This window comes from Heterodontus francisci, chromosome 26 (assembly GCF_036365525.1).
Source record: "Heterodontus francisci isolate sHetFra1 chromosome 26, sHetFra1.hap1, whole genome shotgun sequence".
Lineage (NCBI taxonomy): Eukaryota > Metazoa > Chordata > Chondrichthyes > Heterodontiformes > Heterodontidae > Heterodontus > Heterodontus francisci.
Window position 1 is genome coordinate 37,906,898 of NC_090396.1, and position 14,374 is coordinate 37,921,271.

A 14,374-nucleotide genomic window follows, 5' to 3' on the forward strand; every position below is an offset into this window, starting at 1 on the left:
GAATCTTAATTTGAAAGAGAAGAAATATGATATCAAAACTACGTTACCATTTTTATTAAGCCAGATAATCTTCTATTGGTAGGAAAAGAGAATGAATAGTTTTTTTTTTCTATTCCTTAGGTGGACATTCCTAATATCCAAAAACAGAGAAAACATTTAGCGAAACTAGTATTGGACATGGATTCAGCTAGAACACGGTAACCATGATTATTCCTTTTTTCCCGATCTAACTTTGACAGTTTCATTTGTGAGATTTAAACTATTGTACCTTTTTTCAGTGGCATTATTCACTGAAACATCAAAACAAGTCTTATCTGAATGATTTAACTATTGAGGTCACCTGACATCAACATAGTGTGTGATGGGAATCTTAATGTGAAAAATAAGGAATATGATATGGGTGTGGTAGCACAGTGGTTATGTTACCAGAGGCCTGGACTACTAATCAAGAGACATGAGTTTAAAATCTCACCATGGCAGTTTGTGAATTGAAATCAGTTATCAGATAAATTTGGAATAAAAAGTTTTTATCAGTAATGGTAACCATTTTACAACATATTGTTGTGAAAACCCAACTGGTTCACTGATGACCTTTAGGGATGGAAACCTGCTGTCTTTACCCAGTTTGGTCTGTATAGGACTCCAAACCCACACTAATCTGGTTGACTCTTACCTCCCCTGTGTAATGCCTAGCAAACCACTAAGGCAACTCACCATTATCTTCTCAAAGGCAATTAGAGATTGACAATAAATGCTGGCCTTGCTAGTGGCACCCAAATCCTGTGAATAAATAAATAAAAGCGGCTCTCTCTTCATTTCCATTCTTTAATTGTTTGTGTTTTCCTTTCTTTGTCTTTTTGTTTGCCTTGAACCCTTCTTTCTTCCTCTGTTCCTTCCAGTATGCTTCATACATATTTTCTCTCATGAGTCAACTAAGTAGGTTAGAAAGGATCACTTTCTCAAGTAATAGGCTGGAACTAGGTTAGATTCCCAGAGAATAGTGGGCCTGTGGAACTCATGCAGTGACTCATGCAGTGAATAATGATTTTCTAAATGCCTTCAGACAAGAGTGGGACTCATTTCTGGTTGGAGCTCACCTCTTAGAAAAGGGAGTAACTGCATAGAATTATCACGGCCAGAGTGGTCTCCTGAACTAGTTATGATGACCTCCAGGAGTCGAAGAGGAATTTTCCAAGTTTCAGACACCAACACCCCTCCCCACCCCCCCACCTTGCAATTGGTCTGACTTTTTATCTGGTTTATTGCTTCTCCAATTGGGTAAGTGTGGTGGGGAATGTACAAAGCATCAGAGTTATGTGGGACAGGCTGGATGGACAAAGGGTCTATTCCTGTCTGTTATTGTCATATGTTCTGACATACATCTCAGTGTATCGGATTGTCTCTGACTATTGTTCAGACTCTGTCCCTCTGTCTATAATTCTCTCTTTAAGTACTTCTCTCTCTTCAATATTTTTCCCAATTTTTCTGTATGTGATTTAAACATTTCTCTCTCTTAGTTCTGATTCGCTCCTTCCTTCATATTGTCCTTATTTTTCCCACTTTCTTTGTCTCTCACGTATTTTCCTTTCCTCTCTTTATGGGGGGAATTTAAAACTCACTGTCTCCTATGGACAGACTCAAGGCTTTGATCATTTCATAGCTCAGACACGGGTGTATATGTCATTTTGCTGTGTTTGCCTGCCCAAGGCCACTGCATCTCAGTACCGAGCCCTGCTCCTGGACTCCTTTCCTGGAGAGAGTTGAGGGAAAGAGTGGAGATGCCGGGGGCGGAAGGCCAGATAAGAAAGAAGCAAATGAGCAGCGAGAAGGGAGCCTGCTCAAGGTCAAGAGGCGGTGATCGCACAGAACAGCAGGCGGTGAGTGTGGAGGACGCAAGTGATTAGAATGGCCTGAAATACCTGAGGCTGGGACAAGTAGGGCTCTCCTGGACTGGCAAGGAGTGGGCAGGAGTAGAGTGAGCAGGGAAACAGAGGAAGCAATAGGGACGGTTGGGACCAGGACATGTTAGTGAGGCATGGGGCTGGAAAATGACAATGAAATGTGGTCGTCTGTACAAAGCAGGAAAAAAGGCCCAGTTCTGCTATTGTTTGCAAAAATTACAGTTGTAATTTTCTTCAAAGATCACAGCCATCACCAGGCCAGTACATAGTATAAAGTAATTATTTTTGAAAGTAGTATTACTTCCAATGGTACCGTTATTGGAGCTGCAGTCTATATTAATATTGTGTGGTGTGTCTTCCAACGTGTTTACAGCATTAGTGAAATCTGGCATCAGAACACAAAAATGACACAGTCCGGGGTGGACAGACATGGGTATATATGTCAGTCTAGGGTTCAGAGATGCCAGAAATAAAGTCTGAAGCTGATAGCTGTAGGTTTGGGACAGGAAGCTGGGGAGCAGTAACAATACAGTCTGGAGACCTGGAGATCCATGGGGATTGAGTCTTAACATATGCAGCAACAGAGTTCTATTGCCAGCTAATGACATTAGTAATAATATATCCAATTAAACTGATTTGATGGAAAAACATAAATGACAATGTTAAGAATGTCTGCTGCTATCAGTATATCATATTGAATTATTGAATAAGTATCATACTCTATAGGTCCCTGATGTGTTCTCTGATTAAGACATGGTTGTCTTTTTAATTACTTCATGCAGGGATGGGGCAATTATATTTGTGAAATTTTGAAGGCAGGAAAAGAAATTGGGATGTTCTAGTGATAGGGAATATCAGTAAAATCATACACAGCGCACATTACTAACAATTGAACTGGAGCAGAGGAAAATTAATCCTGTGGAACAGCATCCTCATTACTGGCATAATAACCAGATGTTTTGTCAGATGTCATCGTGAAAATATCTAGATGGTTCAGGTGTCTACAGAAAGTTATGAGGTATTTTACATAATGACCCAGAATGTCCTGAAAAGTTTCAGGATGATTATGGCACACAGCTGCTTTATGCTGGTTTTATGTTGAAACTTCTCTACATACAAAATTCCTCAATTATTTGTGCCGCTTCTGAGATAGTGTTTGCCAAAAAAACCCCTGCTGCTCATTTGCATACTCTGCCTCAATACAAAAGCCCCACTCACATGAGTTTCCAGGATATTACATGAATAATGTGCTGGCACAGATTTACATCATAAATATAGACCCATCTAGCCCGAAGTCACCTGACCTTGGGGTAACTAAGATTTCTGGGGTTTGAAATTGATTGCTTCACTATAGGTTTTGAAATTTTCTTACTGAGACCTGCACTGTAGTGAACCAAAGTTGCTGATCGTCTGAATGCACTCAAACATTTTCAGAACTCCCCCACCCACTCCCACTCCTGATGTGTTTAGAAGGCCTAAGCAGCTGGAATGGCCTTTCCAATGGGCATACCCTGTTTTGTGTAATAATGGGAAAGGAGTATTCTTGCACACGCTGATATAACTCTATTGGCAAAGGATGCTTGTGTTCCATTGCACGCTGAACTTGTTCAGAGACCCGAGTGCCACACCCTTGTTGCAGTCAGATGGGAAAGGACCACTGTGTCTTGTTGCACACTGATCTCATTCAGAGATTACAGGACTTTTGTTTTCTCTCACATGTCAATGCCTTTTTAATAAAGACAGGACCATTATACTCTAGTACACTTTGACCTCACTTGGTAAGAACTGGTTTCTCAAAGTAGTTTTGCAACTATGGGAAGAGTTGGGTCACTGAATTGAAGTTCAGCTGCAACAGTTTTTACCATCACTAGAAGCCAGAGGCCCTCACTGAGTAGCTTTAGCTCAGAGCAGAACACAAGATGGCTGAACTCTTATGCCACAAGAATATACATTACATGCACATTAATGATTTGGACTTGCGGCTACAGGGCACAATTTCAAAATCTGCGGATGACACAAAACTTGGAAGTGTAATTAACAGTGAGGAAGATAGTAATAGACTTCAAGAGGACACAGACAGGCCGATGGAATGGATGGACACGTGGCAGAAGAAATTCAATGCAGAAAAGTGTGAGCAAATACGTTTTGGAAGGCAGAATGAGGAGAGACCATGCATTCTAAATGGTACAGTTTTAAAGGGGGTACAAGAACAGAGAGACCTGGGTGTGTTTGTGCACAAATCTTTGAAGATGGCAGGACAGGTAAACTTAGCAATTAATGAAGCATATGGGATCCCGAGCTTAATAGAAGGATAGAGTACAAAGGAAGGATGTGAAGGCTTTGGAGAGGGTACAGAAGAGATTTATTAGAATGGTTCCAGGGATGAGGGATTACAAAGAACAAAGAACAGTACAGCCATTCGGCCCTCCAAGCCTGCGCCAATCTTGATGCCTGCCTAAACTAAAACCTTCTGCACTTCCAGGGACCGTATCCCTCTATTCCCATCCTATTCATGTATTTGTCAAGATGCCTCTTAAACATCATTATCATACCTGCTTCCACCACCTCCCCCGGCAGCAAGTTCCAGGCACTCACCACCCTCTGTGTAAAGAACTTGCCTCGCACATCCCCTCTAAACTTTGCCCCTTTCACCTTAAACCTATGTCCCCTAGTAACTGACTCTTCCACCCTGGGAAAAAGCTTCTGACTATCTACTCTGTCCATGCCGCTCATAACTTTGTAAACCTCTATCATGTCACCCCTCCACCTTCGTCGTTCCAGTGAAAACAATCCGAGTTTATCCAATCTCTCCTCATAGCTAATGCCCTCCAGACCAGGCAACATCCTGGTAAACCTCTTCTGTACCCTCTCCAAAGCCTCCATGTCCTTCTGGTAGTATGGCGACCAGAATTGCACGTAATATTCTAAGTGTGGCCTAACTAAAGTTCTGTACAGCTGCAACATGACTTGCCAATTTTTATACTCTATGCCCCGACCGAGGAAGGCAAACATGCCGTATGCCTTCTTGACTACCTTATCCACCTGCATTACCACTTTCAGTGACCTGTGGACCTGTACGCCCAGATCTCTCAGCCTGTCAATACTCCTAAGGGTTCTGCCATTTACTGTATACTTCCCACCTGCATTAGACCTTCCAAAATGCATTACCTCACATTTGTCCGGATTAAACTCCATCTGCCATTTCTCTGCCCAAATCTCCAACCGATCTATATCCTGCTGTATCCTCTGACAATCCTCATCACTATCCGCAACTCCACCAACCTTTGTGTCGTCCGCAAACTTACTAATCAGACCAGCTACATTTTCCTCCAAATCATTTATATATACTACAAAGAGCAAAGGTCCCAGCACTGATCCCTGCGGAACACCACTAGTCACATCCCTCCATTCAGAAAAGCACCCTTCCACTGCTACCCTCTGTCTTTTATGACAGAACCAGTTCTGTATCCATCTTGCCAGCTCACCTCTGGTCCCGTGTGACTTCACCTTTTGTACCAGTCTGCCATGAGGGACCTTGTCAAAGGCTTTACTGAAGTCCATATAGATAACATCCACTGCCATTCCTTCACCAATCATCTTTGTCACTTCCTCAAAAAACTCAATCAAATTAGTGAGACACAACCTCCCCTTCACAAAACCATGCTGCCTCTCGCTAATAAGTTTGTTTGTTTCCAAATGGGAGTAAATCCTGTCCCGAAGAATCCTCTCTAATAATTTCGCTACCACTGACGTAAGGCTCACCGGCCTATAATTTCCTGGATTATCCTTGCTACCCTTCTTAAGCAAAGGAACAACATTGGCTATTCTCCAGTCCTCTGGGACCTCACCTGTAGCCAATGAGGATGCAAAGATTTCTGTCAAGGCCCCAGCAATTTCTTCCCTTGCCTCCCTTAGTATTCTGGAGTAGATCCCATCAGGCCCTGGGAACTTATCTACCTTAATGCTTTGCAAGACACCCAACACCTCCTCCTTTTTGATAATGAGATGACTGAGACTATCTACACTCCCTTCCCTAGACTCATCATCCACCAAGTCCTTCTCTTTGGTGAATACTGATGCAAAGTACTCATTTAGTACCTCGCCCATTTCCTCTGGCTCCACACAGAGGCTCCCTTCTCTGTCCTTGAGTGGGCCAACCCTTTCCCTGGTTACCCTCTTGCTCTTTATATACGTATAAAAAGCCTTGGGATTATCCTTAATCCTTTTTGCCAATGACTTTTCATGACCCCTTTTAGCCCTCCTGACTCCTTGCTTAAGTTCCTTTCTACTGTCTTTATATTCCTCAAGGGATTCGTCTGTTCCTAGCCTTCCAGCCCTTATGAATGCTTCCTTTTTCTTTTTGACTAGGCTCACAATATCCTGCGTTATCCAAGGTTCCCGAAACTTGCCAAACTTATCCTTCTTCCTCACAGGAACATGCTGGTCCTGGATTCTAATCAACTGACATTTGAAAGACTCCCACATGTCAGATGTTGATTTACCCTCAAACAGCCGCCCCCAATCTAAATTCTTCAGTTCCTGCCTAATATTGTTATAATTAGCCTTCCCCCAATTTAGCACCTTCACCCGAGGACTACTCTTATCCTTATCCACAAGTACCTTAAAACTTATGGAATTATGTTTCCCGAAATGCTCCCCTACTGAAACCGACCACCTGGCCTGGCTCATTCCCCAATACCAGGTCCAGTACGACCCCATCCCTAGTTGGACTATCTACATATTGTTTCAAGAAGCCCTCCTGGGTGCTCCTTACAAATTCTGCCCCATCCAAGCCCCTCGCACTAAGTGAGTCCCAGTCAATATAGGGGAAGTTAAAATCACCCACCACTACAACCCTGTTACCTTTACATCTTTCCAAAATCTGTCTACATATCTGCTCCTCTACCTCCCCCTGGCTGTTGGGAGGCCTGTAGAAAACCCCCAACATCGTGACTGCACCCTTCCTATTCCTGAGCTCCACCCATATTGCCTCGCTGCATGACCCCTCCGAGGTGTCCTCCCGCAGTACAGCTGTGATATTCTCCTTAACAAGTAATGCAACTCCCCCACCCCTTTTACATCCCCCTCTATCCCACCTGAAGCTTCTAAATCCTGGAACATTTAGCTGCCAATCCTGTCCTTCTCTCAATCAAGTGGGTGGTTAGACTGGAGAAACTGGGGTTGTTCTCCTTAGAGCAGAGAAGGGTAAGAGGAGATTTGATGGAGGTGTTTAAAATAATGAAGAGTTTAGATAGAATAAATAAAGAGAAACTGTTTCCAATGGCTGAAGAATCGATAACCAGAGGTTACAGATTTAAGGTGATTGGTAATAGAACAAAGGCAACATGGGGAAAAGCTTTTTTACATAAGTGTTTCGGATTTGGATTGTGCTGCCTGATAAGGTGGAGGATACAGATTCAACAAAAGCCTTCAAAAGGGAATTGGATAAATAGTTGAAGGAGAAAAAACATTGCATAGATTTGGGAAGGAGCAGTGCAGTAACATTACTGGATTGCTCTTCAAAAGAGCTGACACAGAATTGATGGGCTGAATGGCCTCCTTCTGTGCTGCGCTGTTCTATGATTCTCTGAATAAAACTTTTGCTGACTGAAAGATTATATGAGTATTTGCTCAGAGGTATGTTGGTGTGATTTATTCTCCTAATTTCAGTATGCCCTGGTATCGATTTAAGTATCTAATAAATTCAACATTATGTATACCTTGTTCACTCGAAACCAAAAATGTGACAAGATGTGGTAAGGTAACTGACTGGCTTTGATTTTATGTTCTGCACTTGTAGCTTTCTCTAATGAAATTAAGATCTGGATCACTTATACTTCTAAAATGCAAGCGCTGTGCTGCTTTGATTTTTACAACTGACAAGTGATTCACATACCACCGTGTTTGTAAAGGTGTTGCAGAGGGTATGCTGTTACAATGCACAGTCATCAGTCAGCTATTCATAATGGAATTCATCCTTCTGTGATGCAGTGGGTGCTATTTAAGTTGAACTTTGATTTAGTGAAACTCATGTTACAGTTAAATTACTATCCATGGAAAGTGAAAATCAGCCACATAATCTTGAGCTGTGAAACCCATATTGAGCAGCTGAGTGTGGTCTAGAACATTGATTTAAGACTCTTGATTGCTAAGTGCATGCACTCTATATGCATGTTGATTTATTTCAGTTTCACTTTTACAAAGCTGCTGCAAATGGGCTCGAGCCCTTCTGAAAATGATGTAGTCAGATTTACAACTTGAAGTAGCAAGAATGACACATCTACTTTGAATTAGAATTTTGGAATCACTCGAGATATACATAACATTGAATTTATTAGATACTTAAACTGATACCAGGGCATACTGAAATGATGAGAATAAATCACACCACATATCTATTTAACTCTGAGCAACTGCTCGTATAATCATTCTATCCGCAAAAGTTGAATTCATGGAATCATAGAATAGTACAGCACAGAAGGAGGCCATGCGGGCCATCATCTCTGTGCTGGCTCTTTCACTTAGTCCCACTCCCCCCGCCCTTTCTCCCGATCCCTGCAATTTTTTTCTCGATAATGGAGAAACTCCCTTGTTTAGATGTCATTAAGAATGCTGTATGGAGTCACGCATATCTTGGCCCGTGACAGTGCCTTCCCCCAGGGGAATCAAGGTAAGCCTCCATAGTACCCAAAAGAATTTCTTCCCCTTGATATTGTTAACATTTTTGTACCAAACCAGATTTCCTTTTCAAAGCCATCTATGGGTGTAATTTTTGACTCTATCTAGCAGATCCTCCATGTGAGTTTAGAAGGTGCCCTGTTTGAAATGCAAGGGGTTTTGTCAGATGTGCATGATACATGTGGAACTTTTACTAACCAGGACAGGGCTTTCTAAAAAAAATAAAGAGAAAGAGGCAGTTGGGACCATCAAAGATCAGAGAACCAAGGAAAAAGACAGAAAGCAATGTTAGATTTTTTCTTTAAAAAAGAAGATATACAGCCCAGGAAAACAGAGGAAAACAAGGCCATTAAAAATTAAAGAGAGAGCTTGGTAAGTAAGTAAAACAGCAGAAATAGGCCATTAGAAAGAGAGAGTCTGGAAATAAGCAAAGGAGAATTAGGCCATTAAAAATGAAATAGAGAGCTCCAGGAAAAACAAAAACAAAAAAAAAGACAGAACGAGACCATTTTAAAAGAAAGATCATTTTTAAAAAAAGGGAGCTCGAGCAGGTGCCTGCTGCCTGGATTGAAGGCAGTGAATAGAAGCAGTGGGAAAGGGGCTGGCAGGCATTTTATTAATGCAGAGTGAGAACTAGAAACAGGCAGAGCCAGTCATCCTGAGATGGAGAAGGAGGGAGTGAGGCTGGCCAGCATTAGCACAACAAAGCCACTAGAACAGGGGTCGGCAACCTGCGGTTACAGAGCCACATGCGGCTCTTTAACATTTGCGGCTCCCAAACATTTCCAGTTGGATCACGTAATCATGAAAAAAGCCTAACAAATTAAGTCAAGAAAAGGAACAGCCATATTTTTATTGTGGGAATAGAAGGCTAATTTAAGTACCTGAACATATATATGCAGGAGATACGAAGAAATTATTTAAGACGCTAAAAAGCCAAAAAGCGCGATAATTCAGAGTTAATTTAATTTCTTTTTTTCTATTGCTACATAAATTCAATGCATGTATTTAGTTTATTATATGTGCCAGGAAGACATGGCAATTTGCCATGTATTCGGTTTAGAAAAGCTAAATTTTCCTCTTGCGGCACCCAATAGTTTTTGTTTTAGGCAGTTTTTTTTAAAAAGGGTCCTCAGGTAAAAAAGGTTGCCAACCCCTGCATTAGGAGATCAGGAACAAGTGGGTGTAAACAAAAGGTGTACAAAGCAGGGTTGATTCAGTGTTGTAGCTGCACACAGAAATGCTGTGAGAAATCTAAATCTGTTTTGAATCTGGTTTGGTTTTGTAAAAAGGTGGCTGTCCAATGGTACTTGGTGTCCTGAGCTGTGTGAACAGACTGTAGTTCTGTGGGTTCCAAAGGCAAAGGATGTGGGAGACATGATGGTAATGAGTAACAATGCCCCCTAGTGTGGAGAGGTCTGCAAGATTTTGATGAAGCAGCATGATCATTGACAACTTAGAAATATTTACTCAAAAAACATTAGACAGGAAGTAAGGGTAACATGTAAAGGAAATGTGTATCTTCGGAGCACAAATAGATATAGGTGATGTTCTGGGAGTTTGAAGCGCCAATATGCGAATGAGAACTTTGCCTTGTTGTTTTGCTAGAAACAATATAGTTGTTATTTCTAATAAACAAAATTGCTGGTAGTGGAAACTGTACAAAGAAATCTAATTTATTAAATTATTTTTCTATCTGTTTTATTGTGGTGTTCGTTGCTGAATTAAACCCAGCTGCTGTGCCTTTTCCTGAACTTACCAGGCTTTGAGTAGCATTACATCTGTTTGATAATTGCCTCGGATTCTCCTCTTCAGAACAGAGCTCCAGTGGTCAGAAACTTCCATTCAGATCTGAGCCATTTCCCTGTGTAGGGGTCATTCACTTAGCGCAGCAGGATTCTCACTACCAAAGGGGAGCCTGCCAATACAAAGAGCAGATTCCAAACAGTGCTGCACCAGAAGAGGTAACAGGGGACCTTAAAAGGGCAGAAGTGTCCCATAGACAGCATTAAAGCTGCCATTGAAGTCATTGATCAAGGTCAAGGCCTTCAGCAGCTAACTGCTTGGCCCCAATTCGAGGGTGAGGAGGTTTCTGCATAGTTCTGTTCCTCCACTGAGGAGACATTGGGTCTACTACCACAAGCAACGCCAGCCCTGGGAAACAACAGTAAGGGATGCAGGCGAAGAGAAATTGCCAGGTATCCAGCACCTGTTCCTCCTCTGCCATTTGCATGGAGCAGGGATCAACGGAGCAGCCAGTGGGAATCTCAGGAAGAATGGGGCAACGGGAACTTTTAGGATAGGTAATGAGGTGACAGTAGGCCTGACCACCTGAATTTTCCCTTGTTCTGTGCTGTGATCCTGCCTGTGGTTTCCTTTTTAAGTAAATCTATTTAATAAAGACCTTAAAGAGTGAAATATGAACACTTGATAAAATTAGAATCGAGTGATCTGCCTGTATCTTGTAAATGAAGGAACAAATGAAATATTTTAAAATTTTGACAAACTGATATATAAAAGTAATAATTAGACACACAGGGGGCTGGATTTTAAGGAGCCCTCGATGTTGCGATCCATGGGGGTCGGGGGGGCGGGCCTGAAGATGGCCCCAGATGAGGCCCACCATGGACCTTGACGTGGCAGTGCCCTGTCCAATATTACCGGTGGTGGCGAGGCCTCATGGTGGCCCCCCTCCCCCCACCACTCAGCGACGGGACCGCAATTTAAATATTTAAATATATTAAAATACCTGAAATAATTAATCTCATGCCGCCTCCTGTTGTCCTTCTGCGTTCTTCAGCCCAGGGGCCGGCACTGCCTCGCCTTCTATCCCCCTCTAGGGAAATTTGGTGGAACACTTGTGGTGGGGGGAGTGGGGGAGATAAGTTTATCAGTTCGGGAGAGGGTGAAATGGAGTCAAATTAGCATCATGGGTGTAGGGGAAGGTGGGAAGGATTATAGTTTAAAGTTTGTGCAGTTTGGGGGGCTGTAGGTCAGATGGTAAAGGTAAGTGTTTTGGAGGGAAAAGAGCAAATAATTAACTTTAATTGTTGTTGGAGGGGTGGGAGAGGGGCAAAAGAGATGTATTTATTTATTTTAATTCCATTTCCCTTTAAATATTTAAATTTCGCAGTAGGGCAGACAGCCCTTTAAAAATGGTGTCAGCGCCTGCGCACAGGCAGCTGTTGCCATTGCTGGGGACGGACAGCCCTCCCCCTCCACGTGATCGGGGAGCGCGGGGCCACCCTGGCTATTTAAATGAGCCGCTGAGCTAGGAATTGTGGCGGCTCTTTGTGCAGGCCGCCATTTTATTCGCCCGCCGGCAAATACACTGAGCCATCATTTATATCGTTTGGAGAGAAGTGCTTACAGGTTTCTGAAGCAAGCTATTTTCTTTTATCTGAATTATAGCTCCGAATGCTTTGAAGCCTGGTTTCTGAAGGATAGCTCACTTGCATAACTGCAAGTGATTTTACGCATAGTACTTAAACTGCTAAAGAATGGTAGGTAAGTCAAGGCCAGCTAGAATAAGTTGAAAGGCAGCTTGTGCTATAAACCGCATTAGTTATTGTGGCTTTTATTTCCTTTTATCTTGCTTTGACTGCTGATGGGTCCAACAGATTGTCAAGACAGAGGTGGGGGCATCAACATCGCCCCACAGACATCATTACTGTAGACAGTGAAGTCAATGTATGCACCCTGCTGGTGTTTCTGTCAGCAAACTTGGTGCAAGATGCTGGTGGACGTAACTCATGAAAGCCAGTGTTTGATTTGTGCAGTCAGTGTCCCTCTAATTAATGTACATTTATTTTTTTTCTAACTAGAAACAAAAAGTCAGCCATTGCCTGACCAAAAGGATTAAGTTAGTTGAATGTGTTTTGTTGTTTGATGGTTTGGAAAGGATATTTTTCCTCTCAGGTGATAGTAATGGTGTGCCCGTGACTTTGCATTCCTTGTACCCAAATACTGCTGTGAATATTCACATGAAACTGAAGACCATACTGCTATTAGTCTACGAAACATCCATGTTTACAGTTGAGTAATTTCATGACCTGACACACAGGCAAAAATATATGAGTATTTGCCCAAAGCATTCTGATATAGCAATTCTTTCCCCATCAAATTACCCCACTGGATTGGATCTGACCTGTAGAATCCCAGTGGCATGGATGTAAATATATTTTTGGACAATTTATTTTTAATTATTTAATATTAATTTATTTTTAGTTTTAAAATATTTCATTTGTTCCTTCATTTACAAGATACAGGCAGATCACTAGATTCTGATTTTATTATTGTGTTCATATTTCAATCTTTAAGGTTCTTTATTAAATAGATTTACCTAAAATGTCAGGCCTACTGTCACCTCATTGGCTAGCCTAGGAGTTCCTCTTGCCTCCGTTCCTGCCCAGATCCCCACTGGCTGCTCCGTTGATCCCTGCTCCATGCAAATGGCAGAGGAGGAACAGGTACTGGATACCTGGCAATTTCCCTACGCCTGCATCCCTTACTGTTATTTCCCAGGGCTGATGTTGACTGTGATAGTGAGCAAAGAAAATTGAGAGCAATCACAGTGCAGGAGAGGGAGCAAGTTACCAATGAATAGAGTAATAGCTGCTCTTTCTGGGGTGCATACTATTTTGCTCTCTGAACTCTGACCTGGCCTGAATGTTTGACCAAGGAGTGAGGGAGATCTGAGACATTGTAGAGTTTGAGTGTTCACAGTCAACAGATATGTCCAAATTTATTTATATTTGCATAGATAACATTGTGCACTCATACTTTGCAACACACATTTAAAGACTAAACTACTGCCCTGAAGGGTTCACTTCAGAGTGGTGACATTACTGTTCTACCAGCATACTCATATTACTGTGTTGTTTGGATACTAGGGCTGTCTGTGACATTTGAACAGTATATTACATTTTCCTACAAGTGGTGGTTCGAACAGATTGGATAACAACCAGGTTTTAATCATCTCCGTTCAATTTGCTTGCAAAATTACGTGTTACAAAAAATGTGAGCCTACTTCTGATTAAATACTTGACATACAGTTGAGTTTTCCTTGGCTGTGTTGTTGGCCCATACAGTTTTCGTGCATTGAACCTAGAGGAGTTGAGTTTGTTGGGCTGAAATTAGTATTGGTCAAGTGGTTGCAATAATAACAAATCTTGATGGTTTGGACAGGTTACCAAGTACGCTTGGTGACCTAAACCTTTCACTTGAACGTGACAGTTGAATTGCTGGTAGGTGTGTGATCACTCGAGGGTGAGAGAATGTAGTTAGAACTAATGAGGCTGCTGTAAACTCATGTTGTATTCAGTTAAATTGAATGATGAATCTGCTTTTTAATGAAGTTATAACTTCATTCAGAATTTGCACAGCATGAGTAAAACAGATTTTATAAATAAGACTATTTCATTATGTTTGCAGCCCAGATTACAAACAGCTATATTAAGGATCATGTTCAATTAAACTACAACAGCAAATGTTTGAAGACTTTCTTAAATTGCAGCAATCAAGATTTGATCTTCACTTTAGTAATATGATTATCTTCAGTTGTAGAATTCAGCTCCCTGTTCATTGATATTATAAGAGTTGTTCCAGCAAGTATTTCTTCAACTTATCAGCATTTTCTTCCTTTTTTAAGAGCAATAGCATGTAGGCTACTTTAGAAAGAGTGTGCGCATCTGGACGAAAATGTTGATCTTTAAAACTTGCCAACAGATCTAATTTTGCACTCATAAGTCGATTTCAATGCCTGAAAAAAATTAAATGATAAGAAGAATGAAAAT

The 14,374-nt window shown here is 41.7% G+C and overlaps 1 protein-coding gene across 10 annotated transcripts in view; it reads left to right on the forward strand.

Moving 5' to 3' along the window:
• The window catches only part of arhgap44a (Rho GTPase activating protein 44a), a 479,646-nt gene that overhangs the window by 249,172 nt on the left and 216,100 nt on the right, over positions 1-14,374 (forward strand). For all 10 annotated transcript variants that reach the window (XM_068058026.1, XM_068058032.1, XM_068058028.1 and 7 more), the window contains one exon: positions 121-197. In XM_068058026.1, coding sequence (XP_067914127.1) covers positions 121-197 — 77 coding nt within the window. The remainder of the gene's footprint in view (positions 1-120; positions 198-14,374) is intronic.